The 21,316-nt window shown below is 45.0% G+C and overlaps 1 protein-coding gene across 1 annotated transcript; it reads left to right on the forward strand.

The window, feature by feature from the left end:
- Positions 1-931: 931 nt before the first annotated feature.
- On the forward strand, positions 932-19,421 carry LOC128725917 (uncharacterized). Its single transcript, XM_053819691.1, has 10 exons — positions 932-967; positions 1,633-1,819; positions 5,435-5,450; positions 6,663-6,695; positions 9,846-9,865; positions 12,471-16,231; positions 16,283-16,939; positions 17,007-18,182; positions 18,283-18,906; positions 18,996-19,421. The coding sequence occupies exons 1-10, from the start codon at positions 932-934 to the stop codon at positions 19,383-19,385; spliced, it is 6,900 nt and encodes a 2,299-aa protein (XP_053675666.1). The 3' UTR covers positions 19,386-19,421.
- The last annotated feature ends 1,895 nt before the right edge of the window (positions 19,422-21,316 follow it).

Raw genomic sequence — 21,316 nt, forward strand, 5'->3', positions numbered from 1 at the left:
GTAATAACAACGAGTCCTAAACGCGGTTATTTTAGGTTAATTTTCGTTACTACCACGTTATTTACTGCAACAACTCAACGGGAAACCCACTAGGCTTTACATGCGGCCTGTAGCACTAGAAATATACGAGTTCCGCCTCCAGTACGCGAATTGCGAGATGCAACCAACGCTTGCCTTTGCGGTTAGGTTGTTCAAGACGGTGAATCTTGCATCTCATTCAGATCTCTCTGAACTCTAGACGAAGCAGCACGTACGTTCCGAGTGCCGGCTGCCGCCGGAGAAAACGCGCGCGCAATCTACCTTTTGCTTTGCTTTCGTTGCCTTTTTCGGCATTGCGTTTTGTGAATCGGACAGTCCATTTAAAAGGGTGTGCGGTAGTGAATCGTCAGGGGGATTAGTCCCTTTAAAAGTCTAACCAAACGAATAACCGAAGAAACGGAATGGGAAGTGATCGCCATTCATACGCGAAATCGGCAGCGGGTTTTTAACATTCGCAGAATCAAAGTGACCGGTGAATCGAAGCGGCGTATTTATGCATTGTTCGTGCTCATCGTATCCAGAGTAGTAGGCGACGACGTGTTGGCCTTTGTGTGCCATTCGCATGTCGCATGTGTTTGAGCGTCCTGTGAATCAACCGTAGTTGCTTTTCCATTCACCGTGTGATCGTCCCATTAGCAATTGTTGAATGTTTGTGGCGTCTTCTCCGTCTTCAAGTACGTCACCCGTGGTGAACGTTTTGGATTAAAAAAAAGAAAAAATATAAAGGCACAGAACCGACGCCACAGGAGCCGGTAGTGTGCTATGTACGGTGGTACCAGTGGACGCGTAGTAAGACAGCAGTATCCTCGTGTTGTCCCGCTTCCTTCGTTGTGTGTGAATTGTTTCCCTCCAAAGTATCCCGCATAGTTACTCGACCATTTTGTTCTTCTTCATGGCTGCTTTTCTGCGACGACGGACGAAAGAAACCGTAAGTGTCATCTCATTTTTAAAACACCAAACCATACTCCTTCGGTACCGAGAGCGTAGCAAATTAATCCTTTAGCCGTTCGGGGCGGTTGTGTACGACCGCCGCGTCGGGAAGGCGAAGGACAACGGTCTGGAATAGGACGAGAAAGTGGGTCCGGTTTTGGGACCAATGTAAACATGGAATGTTAATACGCTGCATCCTAGTAGGCATGCTGGGAATGCGTTTGCTCAGTGTTAGCTTGTTGTTCTTCCTAGCCAGTATTTAGAAAAGGAATTCCATACATTTCACGTAAATTACGAACATTTTGAGAAGCTAAGAAACTAAAAGTTGTCCAAAAAAGCGCGCGAGTATTCTAATAGATCGTCGAATAGAGTATTCTAATAGACGCGTGCATTAAACGCGCCTTATTTGATGGGCATTTACCTTTAGGCTGCACATGGTTTCGTACATAGAATCGGTTTTATTGCGGTTTTACTTCTTAAATCCGGTTTTACTTCGCTTCCCGGCCTGCGCTTACGTCCGATCGATATGGTTCCATGCCGCAATATGAACTTCATTTACTTTACTTTATCTCTCTATTCCTTTTCTTTCTTTTTCATGGTCGTCCCACGGTGCTGGTGCTTTTTTGCCCGTTTCTATTCGACCGGCAACCCATCTCGACGGAGCAGACGAGCAAGTACGCCAGCGAATTGCAAGGAACCGACACAAACGTTCCCAGCACCATTTCCAACAACCACGAGTCTGCAGAACTCGCCGAGGATCGGACACGCTACTTGCAGAATCCGGCCATACTCGATACGCTTGACTCCGTTCATCGGTCACTGCTGTTCAGTAATCTCAAATTTGATACCGGTAAGTGAGGCTCACAGGACCACCATAACGTAGAATGCAAGAAGCTGCACGTCTTAGGTTGCCTTATCATGTTTTTTATGCTCCAACCGACGTAGATTAGCGTCACGCGTTTCTTGATGCGCTTCCAAAAGCATCGCTTCCAAATCAAATCTTATTTGGGGTTGAAGTTTTTTTTGACACCAGGCAAATGTTGCCGTCTCAAACCACTTCTTTGGTGTGCATCAATAATTGCTTCTAACTATCCTGCGTTGTCGCCGCAATCAATGAACTACTTGGTGTTGTTTGTATTTTGCTTACGTCCCCAAAAACAAATGGAATTGACTTCAATTTCAAGGTTGATTGCATCTACGCACGTTGCGAGGCGTTTTTTTTCGCTGGCGGTTATTTATTTGCGCTGACAATGCGTGTTGATTTATTCGTCTTTTTGATACTCACGTTGACTTTGTTGAGGCTGATAAGGTGCACATGCAAAAACGTGTACACTTGGAAGCTCAAAAAGTTTGCGGTTAGCAATAAGCACTGCTTGAAAGATGCGTTGCGAATATTCAGTCCAGACTGAGGTGATGATTTAAACAAAAAGAAACAAAAGAAACCACAAACCGCTATTGATTTACGCTCAGTAAAGGCCACATTGTTGATGCCTCGGCCAATCGACAAGCAAAAGCTAACCGGTTAAATGTTGAGCGCGACGGAAGCAAAGGCACGTGTTTATTTTGCAGTTTGCCTTTCAGACATGTTTCGCCGAGCCACCATCCCTTGGCCACCCTCTTCAGAGGCCCCACGCGTCCAGAAAACCGGTGGATCAAATTCGTGGTTGACGTGGTCTTGTTTTCTTTCGAATTTCTTCCGCCCAACGCATCACACGCCAGCCAGCCAGCGTTTGTCCACACCACGTTGTGGCCAACGTCATCACAACCGCTCGGTGTCTCGAACCCGCCGACACCGTGTGCATATGTAATCGGGCGCATAATTTCGAGAAAGCTCAGCGGAACCTCAAGGTTGGCATGGGCCACGTGAAACCACTCGACCCGAGCGAAATGAGGACGTATGTACTGTGTTGCTTGCGTGGTCTCTCCTTTACGCTTGCTGCAATAACAACCAGACTTGCCTGCTTCTTGGTCGCTCGAGACGAAGGACCTGGCTAGCCGTTAAAATTACACATCGTGCTTGGGGGCTTATGCTCATAAAGTGGCGCGAGGTGGCACAGAGAGAAAGGGGTTAATCGCTGCAAGCTCGAAGTGTTTTGCCAACGGGGTGTCTGGGTGTGGGGTAGGCCGCTTGCCGCCATGGTCGTCATAGTGCGCAAATGGGTTTGCTGCTTATTGTCTCTCGTGCCAGCTCGACGAAACAGCTTCCGCGAAAACGACCAGTAGTTTGTCAGGTTGTCTCGGCCAGATTGAGTCTGAATAGCTACAAGGCAACATTTGTGCTCGAGGCAACAATGAGTGTGTCATTTTAGCCCTCATGAGGCTTTGTTTTGAGATAAATTTTCATTTCAAAAGTCATTACTGTTGTGACAATGGTTAAGGGGATTGTGGGTATCAAATAATGAATAAATCAAGTTTGATTAGACAAAAATTTATCCCACTATTAAATGTCATTTATTGTCATTTAAGTTGAATAACTTAATGATTTTAAAAACAAAACTTACGTCCACCATAAAGGTATATGGGGTTCATTTTCTTCCGTCCATAACTGTAGCGTTTCTCCATGGACTATGTTCGTAAATTAGCTTAAGTGGCACTTGACTTGGTCGGCACACGTCAAACCGGTCGAAAGTTTTCCCGTACGCTGCTCGCAGATTAAGATCGGCCAGTATTTCGCAGGTCTACGACAGACTCTTGTAGAGGCTCGTGCCCGCCAACCCTTGGGGCGTAAACATACGCAAGTAGGACTTGGGCGAGGTTTAACTGTCCGACTGATAACACAAGTGTATAAACCCCACCGGAACGAGCGAAGTCGTCGTTCCCGCGTGACACCACATGGCCTCTGGCGCAGGGTCGGCAACGGTCGAGTGGCTTTTCGTTAGGCGCAAACGCTGCTAAATCTTGCGCCACACTGTCGTAGCACTGGCGCCGGAATAGGTAATCATTTGGCTCAACACTTCTGTGTGCCTAATCAATTTGGGCTGCACGATCGTACGACGCTTCTACGCCTGACGAACTTCAGGATCTATGCTGCCTTCCGACCAAACGTTAAGTAAACTAAAGGCAAAAAAACACCCTTGATAATGACAAAAAGCGCTAATGGTGAACGAGATGGCGGTTTACAACTTTCAACCTTCCCGATGTAGCCGTGGAGCCGTTTGCCCCACCTTTAAGCCCTCTGCTCTACCGGCTGCTGATAAGTTGTGCTCCAGTTTCGTTACTTGAATGGTATTTTTTCGACTGGTCAGCAAAGCCACCCTTCGAGCCAGTGGATTTCTAAAGATGAACCATCGTCGGCCTTCCCTTTTTTTCTGTCTCGCCTCCATTTCGGTTCCTTCTTACTCTGTATATTTGCTTAGATTATTAGTGACAAAGCGCGGCGTGCGGCAGCATTTACTTTTTGGTTCGCTTGCTCCTTAGGTCGTGTTTACACGCGATAATACCACGTGGGGTGAACGCGTTTTGAACGTTTCACCGGACCTGTTACACATTTTCCCCAAACCGTGCGCTGGAGCTTGTATTAGTTGTATTTGCTGGGAATGTTTATTTTGCCTTTTCCATGGATATTTGAAAACTTACCAGCAAACACCACCGCTTCTTGGCTTCTCGTCTCGGGAGTTTTTTTTTATTTACGAAGCAAGCATGCATCGTAGCATGGGTACAAAAATGTCCGACGACTATATTTATATGGGCTTAATAGATCGTGATGCATGATAAATCGATCGTAGGTAAACGCTTAACCTTAATACTGTGTAACACTAGGCGTAACAGTTTTTCCCCCGTAACGTTGATAAGATGTGCGTTATTTGCGTACTTTCAATAGAGTCGTTTTACGACCTATCCCAACAAAACAAACAGAAATACCATCACATGATGGAAAATCAACAACACAAAACGCCTTTCAACCTGTGAGGCATTTGATTGCAAATATTATTGCCCAATTCGGCACGCTTCTGGTGTTCAATTCGCTTCAGACACCTTACGACACGGTTCGATTTACAGGCTCGTGAAGATAAGAAACTGAAATCGCTTCCACGGATGGAGAAATAACGAGCGTCAAACCGTCTGCTACCGATAGTGTGACAGAAACTCCGGGTACGTTGCCCAACGGAGCCTTAGGGGGCTTCTCTGCCCCAAGAAGCGTGGGATTTCCTTACGCCGGAGTGACGTTTCCGCACGATATGAAAACGTGCACGCGCCCCCGTGTTCAATGACCGGCGATGCGGACGTCATAGACGAGCCTCCTAAGCTGCGGTGGTTTCAAGTTCGAACGATTATCCAGCCAATCACACCGTGGGTTGGTTTTTGAACTGCTTCCCACGCACAGCCATCGTGAGGCTGTCCCGAGGTAAAGCCGGCTCTAAGAAAGACCGGTAAAAACCGGCATTGATTCTCGGCCGGCTTTTATTGGAGCAAAAAAAATCTCTCCCAACGGATTGTTTGTTTTGCAAATAACGTGAAGCAACAGACGACACGTCTGGGCTGTCGTCTCCTTCTCTCATGATGGACATATTTCGGGTTGAGCGTCGTTGTCCTTAAATGGGTTTAAAGCTGCATTTCCTTGTACGGCAGTTGCTTCAGGTTTCACGCGTGAGCCGGTTTGTTGGTTCTGATCTGTCCGCTTCCTTATGCAGGTTGTTTCGTCCGACTTGGAAGGGGAATTTAATTGCGGTCCTTCTTTTACAGGGAAGTATTCGCTAAAGATGGATATATTTGTTTGTGTCCCGGGTTGACCGATACGGTCCCTTCTTTATAGTGGCTTTCTTGTCCCTTTCCTCAAGTGCCAAACCTTTATGGTCCTCTCAACGAGCCAAGTTTGCGGTCTGTGCTTCCATTTATCGGCAGGTCGTTTCTTCCAAAGGTTCGTTGAGAAGGAAACTAAATAACCATTAATTAATCGAATGCCAAGCGGGACAAGTGTCAAGAAATGTTGATAACCATGAAGCTGTACTTTTTCCCACAAATCTGTTTTTCTTCCTTGCAACTGCATCGATAAGAAAGATCTTGGGTTAATCTAAAAAAAACGCATGAATGTGTACTGGTTTGGGTTGATCTTGTTTCTTCGGTAGCCATCGAAAAACGATCATTACTCAACAAAATAGTTTTTACAGATTGATGGCAATTATTTTTTTTTCGTGCATCTCTTCCCATTTAAAATTTCTCATAATTTATCTCCCTTTGCTTCTACCTGCTGCTGCAAGCAGACTGCTATGGCGGCGTTTTGTATTTCAAGTGCATAATATGTTTTTTTCCTTAACTAGAGCAACCACTTCACTTATGAAAGGCTCCTTGTTCCGAATGCTGTCCATCCTCACCGGGTACTGGATTTCACAATGGGCGGCACTGTTGACGCCCTTTTGGGCAAACCAACCATCGAAACCTTATCATTTCTCCCTCGGTTCGTTTTGCCCCCGCTTCGCATTCATTACTTCCGGCTTGCCATGACCAGCGGGAAGCACGTTTTTGGATGTTGTAAGAAGCCTCTAACCCTTCGGTGTTCCGTGGCGGATCCACTTGAGAACGGAGTTTGGTTCACTTCCGCCTTCCCGTGCTCGATTCTGATATGGGGTGTGTTTTTTACGATCTCTCGTCGGGTGTGATCGACGAAAACCAGACGCCTAAAGCTGCCGCCGGATGGGCGAATCGAACCCAGTGGCGTCCGAGTTGTGGCTCAGCTCATAGGAGCATAAGCATAGGCAGAAGAATACGGCACCAGACGGAAGAAGTAGGTATCATTGTATTTAATGGGCATTGTAAAACCCACGCGCCTCCCTGTACCAACCGCTCTCGTAAATTTGGAGTGGCGTGGTGTGGTTTATGTAAGTTTTGATGGCTACTTCTTCTTACGCGCTAATGCACGGTGGCTTGTATTTTGAAAATAATTTCGCCCCTTCTTCTCCACGAACCAGGGCGTTTGAAGGTGATCGAGCGTACCTGCTGCTCCGGGTCTGGCTAAATATTATTATTTCTTCCGCTCCAAAACAAACGGGAAACAGAAACCAGAAGCTCCCGAACTGTTAGATAAAGAAAAACCTTACAAAAAAAGGGTCTGTGTGGTGTTGAACGTTGCTGATGATGCCGACGATAAAAAGATCCCTTTTGCTACTTGGTATGGGGCCCATAAGGATCGGATCTTATTCATAGCCTTCACCCCGGATCTGCTGGCCAAAGGTCCTCTAGGTCTTGAGGCAAAGGTGAACGCGATTGGGTCAGACTCAATTGAAATGCGAATGCCTACGCCAGGCCGGTGGGGCAAGACTTGGTTTTAATTACACTTCAGATGGGCATTGCTTCAGAAAAGTGTACGGGAAATGGCCATTCGTCTTTTTGCTGCCGTTTCGGAGCGGAAATCAGAGGGTTTGCTTGAAAGTATAATGATGCGAAAAGAAATCGGTAGAGTACACCATCGAAACATCATGAAATGAAAATTGGATGCGCCAAATTTTTGCCCCATTTGCTTTAGCGTTTTTTTATATCCACTTTCAGAGATGGTTTGATGTACCGCATCGTTGTTGATTGAAAAACGTTCAACAAAAAATAAGCTAAAGGTTCATTTTTCTGTTTCCTCGGATTGATGGAAAATTATATCTTATAAAAAAGAAAAAAAAAGTCATTTAGTCATGTGGCGCATTTCAATACTAAAAACAAGTTAGAAACACGACATGTCACGTGTTAAAAGTTTCATATAACAAAACAAAACACGTGTTACCAGTTTCATATACCACTGATACTCCAATCGAATAACAAAATTATATCTAACCGTACCATATGGCTTCGAACGTCGCTCAGTGTAACCAGAGATGATTCGTTTGACCTGCCATGGTTATGGATCGATGGCGATGACTCGCTTGGCCGCATTCCGTTTCGAGTACGCTTCCTTTGTTCAATACGGAAGCCACAGGCCTCCTATAACCTGCTGGTGCTAATTTGATAATAATAGCAACAATCTTGGCCGCAATTGTTTTCTTATATCTCTATCGTCTCTCCTTCGCGCTCACCAAACCCCAGGCGTTAGATGAATTGCCTCGAGTAACGCTTGTTTTATGAAAGTTTCACCTCGTGGAAGCGCCGGGCTTATGAAATTTTCCTCGCCACCCCAAGCGGAACAGTTAATCTTCGATCGTATTTCGATGCTCTTTTATCTGGAGAACGCAAATAAGAAACCTGTCTTGTAATGACTCGCTCCAGGCGGAGATCGCCAGTTTGGCGGGGAAATAGAGAAGGATAAGTGAGGCAAAGTCAGCGGCTTGTTCCTAGAGGAAGATGCTGACGGAAAGCACGATGCTAATCCGTGATCATCCGTAGATAGATGATGCGCACGGAGGCTTACAATGCGATAGAGACGCGAACAAATGGGGGTTAAATTGATTTATCGGCGCCGTTGATCAGTAAAAATCAAAGGAAGAAAAACGTTTCTCTGTCTTTCTCTTTTTTTTTTCTCTGTCTCTCTCTAATAGACACACAAACATGAGAGAGACTACACTTGGTTTGTAAAAGATAGAGAGTAAAGGTCGATTAATGTACTTTCGCAACTAATTTAGGAAATTACTTTGCCCGTCTCTACTGGCATTGAAGTCACCGATTTGGGCGACTGCTAATTTGCGGATTTTTTGTTACTATACCCACATGTTGCATCTCGCGCTAATTTGTGCGATTTTATTGCCAACAGCAAAGGAATGATAAAACCAGTTTGAAGTGTTTCTTAATTCGCTGTGATACGTAGCGAGCTGATCCGTATAATAAATTGCCAACCACTTTTATATCTGCCCCTGCGACTATAACATTTAATGGTGTATGCATCGCTCTCCTGAATCTGAACATTTCGCGTAGCGTAGTGGTTCGCCAACCGGCGGGAAAAAGATGCAGAAGGAATTCGTGAAGGAAAAAGCTTGTTCTTGATCGCGTTTTCCTCTTGCTTTCGGAGACCTCTGGATAGTTGGTGACGTTCTTGGCGAAAAGCCGGTTTTCATCTTACTATTCTTGGACGTGCAACGTTAAAAGCTGTCGAGAAGAGCGACCAACAACACGCGGGAGAAGATAATTTCTCTTCCAGCACATTATTTATCTTCGCCCTGGAACAACTTTCATTGTTTATCTTTGCATTTTGTGCCGATTATTGCTTCTCGTTCGCGTGTGGACGGCCATTACTGGTTTGGCCAGTTTCGGTTGCGAGGTGTCCAGGCATGTTCGCAGGTTGTGGACGATGTATGAAAAACAGCAAGAGGCCAGTTAGGTGGGAGGGAGAATTCAACCTCCAGTCCTTGATAACTTGAATGCCACGTCGTTATCCTCGCGGTCGGAATAGTCCGGTTGGTCCGGTTCCGTCGTTTTTGGAAAGTGCGATGATACGAACGAAGCAGCGACTGTTTCTCCAATCGTCGCGTAAAAGGATGTGCCATAATTAAATTGTACTTTAGTTTAAAAATAAATACTCAAATTTGTCTGTTAGTTTAATTTAAAATTATGTAAGTTGGAATGTATCTTTGAAAAGAGAATAGATAGAATGATGATTATAATGCAACATCAAAGAGAAAGTATTATATTTTGAGTGCATGTTCTCGATGGTTAAAAAAAACGCACGGAATTCCTCGCATTTTCGTTACTTTCAAATTTTGTTCACCATACCGCCATCGTCCGTTGGCCCTTGAACAGTAGAGGGTCAACAATCTCGATGGCCTCTTCGGTCCACAGCATTCCAAGCATGGCCATAAACATCACGCGTGCATTTTGTGCTGTTCGCGCATTCTCTTCCTTGATGGTGATGAAGCGTAAAAAGCACACACAAAGATCTCCTGCGAACCAGCTTGCGCATCAGGATCGCCAGATTTGTCATTGGCTCGGCAGAGAAAAGGAACATTCACCTGTTGCGTTGGGCGGAGGCAAAAACAGGATTTTCTCGGTTGAACGATCAAACCTGTTTCCTTGTTTAGCCGTTGCGTCGATACCGTCATGTTTAAACTTCTGGATCCTTGCAGTTGTGGCAAGCACCTCGAGAGTGTTGGCACAATCGCAAAGCTAGATTACTCGTATTTGCTCTAGTATTTTATAGCAAAAAGCTCACAAAAAATCGAACAGATGCTATGATGGGTGCCGATCAGTCCATCAGCTTTTGATGGCCCATCGATTCGTTAGCACGATTGTCATACGCTGGAATAGATTCAAAGCTCGTAAAAAGCTACCGTTGAAATACTTTATCGCGACTACGAGTCTTGAATACATAACGCCACCCAGAAACGAGCCAGCCCCTATCCTCGCGAGCAACACAGAAAGGATTTGCATATTTTATTTATGCCCATGCTCAGAAGTGCAAGGCGTGAGCAGCTTTTTTTTAGCTTGAATTAAGTTCTTGAACTGCTCGGTCATTGCCATTTGGGTTGCCAATTTGGACGATTCGCTCGCGATCTTCTGCTGAACGCCGACTATAGCGCGCGAGCTTGTCGTAAATCAGTTTCTGCTTGTCGAGACTCGAGAATAAAAGGAGGGCATGCGAAAGAGCAATTCAGGAAGAATAAGGGAGGCTTTTTACGGAGAGAGTTCCCCATGGTCCTGATTTGAGCGTTGAGCAAGAATGTGAAAACGTGTTGCTGTCCAAGGGGTTGCCAATCGAATGCGTCCTGGCACAGCGACGCGATCGAACATTGAAAAGAGTAGCGGGAAGAAGATGAAACGATCAAGAAAGCTAGTGAGATGGAATTGGTTGGCAGGCCCCGGTGAGGTGCTTGCATGCTACATGCTCGTTGGTGGCCACCTCGATGGAGAAGAATATTGTTTGCCAATGAAGCAACGGAGTTGTTGTGAGGACAGAGATGACCGCTCCGAGATGGTAATAAAGATGGTAATGTGTCAAAGCGTGAAGATAAGATGCGGAGAGGTATGGAAGGTGAGGAGAACTAGGTCCAGAGGAAAAAACGAAGCAGACAGAAATGCAAAAAAGCGGGTTGTACGAGCGTTGATGAAAAGTGCATGCATGCCAAGTCGATGCGCACCATCACCATCGAAGACGTTAGCGATTGATGGCAAGATATTAAGCACGAGGTCGGAGACATTATCATTAAGTGCGCTTTCTGATGCAAGATTCTTTATTGTAAATTGTATGGCCATAATTGGACACGATGCGGCAACGGTATGTGTCCGCGCGTATCTGCCGGTTTTTTAATAACTTTGATATTTTTTCTGCTACACAACCCTGATTTATATCTATTTTTCAATATTTTGCTTTGTATAAATGACACTCATGTGATAAGTTTCAAAGTAATACAATACTTTTAAATATATATTATTTCTATAAAATTTCATATTTTTAAACTTTTAAAAAGTTTAGCACACATTTGCTACTGTTAAAGTTTGTTTCGAAAATGTCACTTAACCATTGCATAGCTTTAAAATGCAATTGAATGTAAAACATCCACCAGATGGTTTCTCCTTTTCGTTGGAACCTAGACGACAGCGCATTGGCGTGTTATTCCAGAAAATAAAAACCAGTTCCGCCCTCCAGATAGCATCCTACTCATTTTATTATTGAACGCGGGCACACTCCACATTGCAGTAATGCAACACTCCAAATGTGTGCAATTCATTGGAATTAATGCGAAAAAAATCACTTTATGGCGAGGCGTTGTGCATCCCACCCGTATTCAATATTTTTTCTTATTTTTTGCTCTTCGATTGAAAGCCGTTGCGTTAGCAAGCCTTGTACGTTGGCTGGCTTCCTAAAAAAGTGCTCCAGCAGCACACCCGATTGCATTGAATGTTCGCTTATTTGTACAATTGGTGCAACTGAAGCCACACATACACCCAGCATATTGTCACATTTTCTTATGTGCGATATTACCTCCGGCCAAGGGCGCACTTGCTTCTTCAAGTGTCTCGGAGAGGTTTGTTCTTTTCTGCTTTGGTCCTCCCTTCTCTGTGCCCTTATCCGCGTGTGCTACACCAATATGTGGTTCCAGCATCAACGAGCCCGCACCAGCATCATTTGCTATCATATTTGTCTGGCTTTTTTCTTTTTAAACATAAACAACGCGCTTTAGCGGGCCGTGGACGGAGGGAGATGAACAACTTGTGCAATGATATGCCCAAATTGAATGGGTTTCAATTAAGGCAATACAACCTCGGGTCTCTGCTACAACTCAACAACGTCATGGATTTGGTGTTGAACTAGGCGCGGGACAAAGCTAACCCCTTTACTGAGCTAATAGAGACAGATCGGGTGGTATCCACAACAGAGGAAACGCTTAGTCCGGCACTTGATTTTTTATTACCCATTTTACATCATGGTGTAATGGAACCCTCTGACATCAATTTATTCCATGTAGCACAAAATGGTACTAAAAATAAGTTTGAACCCCTTCTTTCATGCACGAATAGACGATCTCCTATAGCAAGGAATTATATGAAAAATACATTTTCCCCATGCTGCACTCGAATAACCAGCAACTGTTTCCATCTCTCCATTTTAGATGAACGTTCCGTTGTTACGGAAAAGCTATTGAGAAACCCGGAAGCACCATCCGTATCGACAGCAGCCACTCGAGAAACGCCTGCTTCACAACAGATTGATACGCTTCAGCCGCACTACTGGAAGGTAAATATTGCGGCAGCCTCATCAGATGAAAGATTGACGAAGGAAGGAGATGTGTCGCAAGTGGTGGAACGGATAAAGGGTGTCACTCCGAAAGCTCCTGCTACCGACCGCGACGCCTCACTAAACGATGAGCTGGAGGCGTTGTTCGGGAAGGATTGGAACAATAACCTTAACAGAAGAAACTCCAGTAGAGTCAAGATGATGGTGCAACAGTACGAACATGGTGAGGTTGCGACCTCGCATCCCAGCAGGCCAACACATCAGACTGGTGAGACGAGACAGTACATGGAATCGCATCCCGATTCGCCTTCGGTTTGTGATGTGGAAACGAGTGATTTCGAAAGTGCTAGCGTAACGAGCGGAAGCAGCGTTTGTGGTAATGGCGGAAGGCGAAGTGTCCGCACCAGTTCCGCATTCAGCGAAGGCAGTCGGGATATGGTCAGCATCGATCGTTTTGAATTAGAGGAAGCCATGGCGAAAGAACTTGGCTTCCAAGAGCAACAGCAACATCATTCAGAGGAGTCGTCAGGCCACAACACGTTGATTACCATTAATATAAACTACCGATGTGATAATAATCCTCTAAGGAATAGCAAAACAGAAGAACGTGCCGAAAAATCTGTAGATATCGTCGTTTCGACACCACCGCAAGGGGTAGATTTTCAGTCGAACACTGTAGCTGAACGGAAATCATTGAAAAACGATAACCCCGGCCAGTTGGCAATGGAGCGTCAAGTGCATCGGTTGGATGCACGAAACACCCACACCGCTGTTAATAAGAGGGTTGACAAGGAGCTAATGAATCTCGGTAACGAGAAAGTTTTGTCAGTGGAAGGTGATACGGAAAATTACGAAAATCACATGGACGAAGGTGAAAATAAAAATAAGACTGAGCGCCGTTCGAAGGATCATCGCAGTTCATTTACAAGCTCTAGAACTTGTCAAACGCCCGAAATGGAGGAATATCATGACTGCAATGATCTCCACGAGTCAACTCTATCATTTTACGAGCAAGCAACTTCACAGCCAGTTACTCCACAGGAAAAGAAAAAGCGCTCCTCCAGAGTGCACGATTCGAGTGGATCAACTGTGGAGAGCATTGAGGAGTGCAACGATGGCGAAAAGCCAATGATTCGAATTGTGCAAGAGCTGACGGAAGATCATCGGGAAGTCACTTCAACCATAACGCTGAATAAAGCTCAAATCACGGAGATGCAGAAGAAGAACGGCGAGCGTCGTAGTGTTGAACCCGTCGTCGAGAAGGAAAATATCTATTCCCCTGACGAGAAGACCAGTCCTACTGAAGATTCTCAAAGAAGACGGAAATCTCACTTTGCCTCCAGCAAGAAGCGTCACGTAAAAACGAATCACCAGCGCCAACAGCGAATAATCGATGACAATTTTTGCAATGAAATTCTTGATTCCACGATCCACTTTGATCGGCTCTACGGAATAAATCGTATTCAGCGCCACATGACGGAGGAAGAGACAGTATCTTCGTCTTCTCCCATTCCAGTAGCGGAAGAGTGCTTCAGCGATTCTGTCATATGTGATATCGTCTCGCCTGGAGAAGAATCGTTCGATTCCGTTTTATCGGTGGGAAAGCTCGAAGGTAAACCACGTTATTCGGGTAAAACCATGGGGCGGTTAATGATGAAGCGTCTGAAGAAACTACATGGAGGAACGGAAATACAAAAACCATCAAATGCGTCGGATACATCTACGAATTCTTCTTTGTTGCAAACAAGCGGGCCGAAGAAACCTCCTCGTACTTTTGCGAATTCACCGAAAAGAGAATCACCGCTTCCAGTCCCATCCTGTCCTGCCCGGAAGGATATAGATGACAGCGATCCATCCGACAAAGGGATCGGATGGAAACGCGAAATTCGAACCAAAACGCATCGTGTCGGTTGGACAGTGCCAGCTGCAAATGATAAAAATGCATCGATACCTGCAGAAGTGTACAGTATGTTGCACTACTCAGAAGACGAAAGCCGAAAAAAACTGATAAAGGTGGGAAACTCTAAACCTGCGCCACAACAATCGAGCTCACAAGTGGCTAGTGATAAGCGTGAACCACTCGGCCCGAAACTTGTCATAGACACTGTCGATGGACCACGAACACCTCGTCGTCATTCGTCCTCGACGGATTTTGAAAGGTTCGTGAGGGATTCTAATGTGAAAAGCACACCGCATCGTAGAAGTGATGTGAGCAACCGTGTCGGAAATGGGACAAGGGCTGATACTCGTCGTATGATCGAGCAGTTTCTTAGCGATGAGCGTAGCCATGGTCCGGAAGCGCTGCGTAAGCTGTCGGGACCGGATCGTCGTCGTCGGACCACGGGAGGCATCTTCGAGCGACGTAGACAGCAGCAGGAAAATTTTTTAGACGATGCCAGGCGTACCAACCATGAACCGCGAAGACGGAAAATATCGAAAGCGGTTGTTCATTCAACTCTGGCCGGCAACGAATGTTGTCCCAAGGCGGTAGCTGTTAGCGGAACGACATCCCGAACAAATGGAAACGTGTCCAGTGGTGGGAAAATTGAAAAACGACGCGCTTTCCGCAAGGTATCGTTACTGAAACGTACACGTACGCTGTTCGAAGCTTCGAAGAAGAAGATTTTTGCCATTAAGAAATTTGAAACACCCAAAAAGCTTAATGCTGTAAGTACTGCATCTCTATGTGAGCCTCAATGTAACGATCCAAACATTAATCGTAATAGTTCCATGAAGAAAAAGAACAGCTTGCATCACAAGCACCTGGGCTACACGCCGGTACATTTGCGGTGCAAATCATGTCGCTCAGAGGTGGTTGATATCGAACGGGAAGACGAAATTGTTCCATTAAATTTTCGCTCTGTAACATCTAAACCCAAACCAAAAGGGCCAGCCGACAGTTCGGACGAAGAAAATAAAGAAAACTATAATGGTTCAGCTGCTCATAATCAGGGCACTGATAAACGGCGTCGAAGTGGTGAAGGAACAAATCGTAAATCGGTCCGCAGTCTCAACTTTGCTCAACTAATGCCGCAATCAAAACCAGTAGAGTCATCCGATGCTGAGATATCTCCAAGGAAGCAGTTGAACGAGATCAAATTTTTAAAGACGTTGCGTAATCTTAAAATATCTCCGAAAAGGATACTACGCTTTGCATCGCAGTCTTCAACTGCTGGCAACGGCCAAATCTCTCCAACTACTAGTAGTGGAGCTCAAAAGCATGGCGAATTTCAGTCATATGACGATTTGAATCTTGACAATGTGGCGAACATGGGAGATTTTCTAAGCAATATAAGATGTAAGATTGAAGGGGAAGAATTTAATAATCTCACGGTGAACCCATCGCCATCGAGTGTTGCGGTAGATGTTCATGGCGGGCAGGGGGAGCCTATCTATCAAGAAATTTCTCCAAAAGGCAACAAAACGATTTTGAATGAGTTCATTAGCTCAGATACAAACAAGCGATATCTGATGGTTAATAATAACCCAAACATACTATACGCCATGGTGGAGAGCAAATCAACACGCTGCCCAGCGCCCTTGGTTAAGGCTCGTTCACTTACAAGCATCCACGGAACGTCGGGTATTGTAGATCCCACGGTCACATCGACACCCGTTAGTAAACCACAAAATAACACGTGTAAAAGTCAGACAAAACCAAGCATCCGGCGGACTCTTCCCGTGGAAGAAATTGTCGAGTTTCGTCACCGACAACAGGACCAATCCTGCAAGAAAGCAATTGTAGGACGTGAAGAACAACCAAGCAGTCTGTATAATACTGCGCTAGCGGAAAACAGTCATTGTAGTCAGGGGGCATCTCATGCTGGACAGTTTAGTGGTAGTTGTGGTGATGGCGGAGGTGGTAGCGATAGGGTTAGAGCATCCTTTAACACTACCGAAAGTACCGCCGCCAGCACCACGCGACGCTCACTGTTCAGTCGAGATTCTTCGCTTCGTTTGACGGGGCCAGATCGTGTTAGGGAGACTACTGATGACAGTGATATTTCGGTTTTACAGGAAGAAGAAAGTGGGGAAGACGAAGTCTCGCAACAATCTCGACCGGATACTGCGATTGTCGAGGAACCATTGATCGTGCGGGAATGGGTAGAAGATCGTTTGAATGCTCGTAAGGAAAGTGAACGTTTTCAACAAAAGCCACCATCACCAGGAGTCGATTGGGGATTCAAAGGACCGTACAAGAACGAAAAGGAATTATTCGCCTTTGAACAGGACATTATCGTTGAGGAACGTGTTATGGGAAACAGTAACCGGCACGGTGTTAGTTCTGAGGGAAGGCTCGATCATTTGAAGAACTCCCAAAAGTCAGTGCAGGCTCGAGTAGGTGGCAAGGGTGTAGCTCCACTTGGGTGTTTCGATACGGACAGTGAGGTAAGTACGGGAAACGTTTGGAAAATGAGAATGGAACAGATTTAAAGATGTATTCTTTCGTCCACAGCTCGAATCTCTACGAAAGTATCAGGATAATGAAATTGATGATCTTGTCCATTCGCTCAACAACAACATAACACTTTCCGACATAGGAACGCTCGATACCACGAGCACCGTTGCATCAACGTCCATGGAAAATTTGCTCGACCAAGAAGGTTACGACACGGTCGATCTTGCGCCATCCGTAACTCGGGTGTTCCATAAACCAGTAGAACGTAACCTTACTGTCGATACAGTAGACGTATCCGAACTTATAAGTCAAGCGCCGGATGACAGCCTATCGGCTTCCTATTTTTCGCCCAACACCAGTACTCCTTCGAGTAGCAAATTGTCCAGTACCGGTACAGCTGTCATGCGCAATCTAAAGGATAAGCTGCGAACTTCATTCCGCAAGAGCAAATCTTTTATCAAGAAAAAACGCCAACGTATTGCCAACTACCTCCAAGAGGACAGACCCGCCAGTAAGTCATCCTCAACTAATTCATCATGTGCCAACTCGCCTCCGAGAAGTGCTGTGTCAACTCAAACACCACACAGACAGGATGGTCGTAGTCCTGATCGGCGTAAAGCGGAAAACGAACAGGATATGTCAGACGACATGTACCGCTCGTTCACGGAAGGAAGCAACAGCATCATTACAACCAGCTCAATGATGGAGCTTAGCAACCAGCACATGAACGAACTGATGCAACAGATCATCCGGCAAGGTGACGCGCGGAAGCAGCTAAAGCAAGCAGTCGCGATCTGTCGTAGCACGCGCGAATTCGAGTGTTCTCCCGAGCTGATCGAAGCGGAACGCTTGCTGTTGGTTGCGACACATAAGGAAACGACCGTGCGGAACGAACTGAACAAGATCGATTACCTGAGCAATGGAATGACACTGGCAGAGGGCAAGCGTGTGGGAACAGTAACGTTAAGCAACTTTGAGTTCCCGCTGAAGGAGACGGCCATTCGCGATACACTGTACAACTATTTTTACGTCGTTGTGTGTACCCACAAGCACGAGGTTAAGGCTACGGTGGCCAAGGAGCGACACAGCAATGGGCGCGTATACATCAGGGACTGCGCAATCCAATTCCAAAACCTGGACGCAAACTACGAGATACGAGTGGAAGTGTTTGTCCTGCAGCTGCGCAAGAACGTAAAGAACTACAGCTTTGAAAGCCGGTACCATCTAGACAAGGTATGGTTACATTAGGCACAGTATTATAATCAATCGTCCATTGTAGAAGAAAATAGTTCTTATATGCATTGCTTTATTTGTTTTTTTTTTCGTATTGCAGGATACGAAACGCCCACTCAGCTGTCCATCTCCATCGAAGAAATTACGCGAAGCTGGACGCATGCTCTCGTTCCGCTCAAGTCCAACAAAAACTTTCGATTTTGATAATGAATTTTCTCGTTTCAAATCGCAAGGCTTTTTGACGCTTACCTTCTTCACATTGCTAACGTCGAGCATGGGTGAAGATGAGGATGAGGCATGTCCAGAAGAAAAACAGGATGCGACGTATGTCACCGCTCGGACTAGTCACAACACCCATACGACGACAATGCTGGAAGACGAAAGTGATACTGGGTCACCACTAGGCACCGGCGATCGTTTATTTTCGAGACCGGATCACTTTCACCCGATAGCGTGCCGCAGGGAGGATCAGAGCGTGGTGTTTATCGCGGAGGACTTCAAATATCTCACTCTTGACTCGATGGCGTACACTTCGAACATGGTGGGTACGATCGGCATGAACGTGCGTAGTGAGGTGCGATTCGAGGGTTCGAATATGAGCGGATTTCTGGATGTGGGCGAGAAAATGGATGACAACGAAGGAATCACTTGGAACCGCCGATGGTGCAAGATCAACGGGTTCATGCTGGAGTTCTGGAACTACCCTCAGGAATGCCAGGAAAAGGTAGGTGTTAATTCAATTTTTAGTTTTTATAATGAGTACTAGTGCCATTTGTAAGGGTATATGCTGATTACGCAATATGCTTTCTCCAGATTCCAATACTGTACATCGATTTGGTTAAATGCATTAACGATCGCATTGGACTTGCGGACAGATCGATCTGTTCTCGGCCTCGAACCTTAAAGGTGGAAATATTTGCTTCCCGTGTAGCGGCGTCTGCGGCCAGTTGTAACAGCAGCGGCATCGGTAGCTTCAAGAGCACCGGACGGACGACGAGCCCGAACTCCGTTGGAGAAACTGCTGGCTGCTCGTCTGAAAGTCGTGGACTTTTACGTCCCTCATCCCCCAACGAACAGTGTCGGACGGCCAATAACGTGAACGTTACTTGCTACTTCTTTGCGGCCGATACCCAAAGCGACCTCAAAGGTTGGCTTAACGAACTAAATCGCGTGGTAAAGTTTCTGAAGGAGTGGAAAATGTAGGAGGCACCCGTTTCGCGTGCAATAGGATACCGGGGCGCAGGTGGTAGCCATTCGAGCCAGTAACGACGATCGAGCTTCCACCGGATCTTTTGTCTGTGCCTTGTGTCCTACAGAAGTTTGGTAAAATTTTCCTATCATTATTTAATTTTTAATTATATTTTATGAAGAAATAATACGACAGCTAACAAACCGACCGCACAGTTTATTAGTTATTTACAGCTCTCTGCTAATAGCATAATTGGTAGGTAATCAAATGAAAAGAAGTGCCTTTTTCACTAATTGACAGCCTAAGAAAGATTTCATTTCTAGCTATAGTGTGGCAAGGGGCTTTAGCTTCGAGCACAATAAGACTGTACAAGTGGGGGACTAGAAGGTTGCAAGCCCCAGCGGCCGCATTAGCTACCCAGTTTAAGAAGTCTAGGATAACATGTTTTCTAATTTTGTTATTTTTGACGGTGGATCGGCCAATCTCTATCTGAATACTGTACATTCCCGGCAGCAAATAAGTCATTTCCTGCAAGACACATGAGTGAGAATCTAGGGACAAATCGATAGAAGTTCGAAATACTCCGTAAAGGATTGACTGTAGTTTGATAGTTTAGGTATAACCGTCACTGTTTTGTTTAAATGGATTCGGTCGAACGGTGAGATATTTTTGTAAATAACGATCGTATATCGGTTAAACGAGCCAGCGATAAATGAGACTGACCGACCGATGCTAATATAAGGACAAGCTGTTGCCCGTTATACGTTGAATTCGATCGATAAGGTAACCGATAGCGGTGATATTTTGCGTTCTTTGTTATTTAATTCTCTTAAATCAAAACAAAGAAAAAGGTATTATTGATTAGACCTCCCTACAACCGTACTGAAAATATTTGACAAGACTCGACATTATTTCTGTTAATAACATCATATCAGCGGGTCGAATAAAACGAATGCGCTTTGTGGTGACACAGAGTGAAACATAGTCAAGCTCAGACCATTACCCATTATATCCTTACAATACAAGGGTAGCTCTTCCGAAACGGATTCACAAGCACTTTGATAAGAAAATCAGGAAAGCACACTTGGAAAAAAGGCTGGAAAATAAATAATAATGTTTTATTCAACACGTTTGCTTCACTATAATGTTTTTAGTAGTGGTAATAGTATTTGGGGAGTGTGAGCGAAATATTCTACGGTTTCATCGCGTATCCTTTGGTCTGCAGCAAGTCCTACGGTGTGCCAATAACGGTACGATTATTCTGTGAAAACCCGCGAATGAACGTCATACGCTGGTGAGGTTTGACCACTTTGCTGGAAAGGACGAAAACGTATGCTTTTCTGTTATCAAACAACAACGGCAATACAGAAGTTGGGTTGCTTGTAGTTTTCTTTGCATTCTTCGCTAAGAGTGTTTGAGTTTGTGTATGTTTTTTGCTATAAAATTTCCTAACAATAGCTTTCCTGTAAACTTGTGTCATATATATCTTTGTCTGTGTGTGTGTGTTTGTGTGTATATATATATCATATAATTTTACGTTTTATTGTACGAATAATATGTGTTATATATTTTATCTCTTCCGTATGTATAATACGTATTTATATATATATCATATATGTCATAACATGCAGTTATTGGTGGTAGCGGCATACATGTTCGCTTTGTAAGTATATAAATTCAAATGGTTAAGTTAAATGCTTTGATACCCCTTCAACTTTCTCAGCGATACACAGAAACCATCATAACATCGTATTTTTCTTTTCAGCTATTACAGTATAACAGCTACAGTGTGTACTTTGTTGGTTTACTTTAACTAGCACTCTGTCCTCGGCATAATAGAAGCATTAGAAAACAAGATATGGAGTCGAATCCTTTGGAGGATCAATACAGGGTAAGTGCATAAGAAACACAAAAAAAACACCCACTTGATCGTATGACAGCAGGA

Source organism: Anopheles nili, chromosome 3, assembly GCF_943737925.1.
Source record: "Anopheles nili chromosome 3, idAnoNiliSN_F5_01, whole genome shotgun sequence".
Lineage (NCBI taxonomy): Eukaryota > Metazoa > Arthropoda > Insecta > Diptera > Culicidae > Anopheles > Anopheles nili.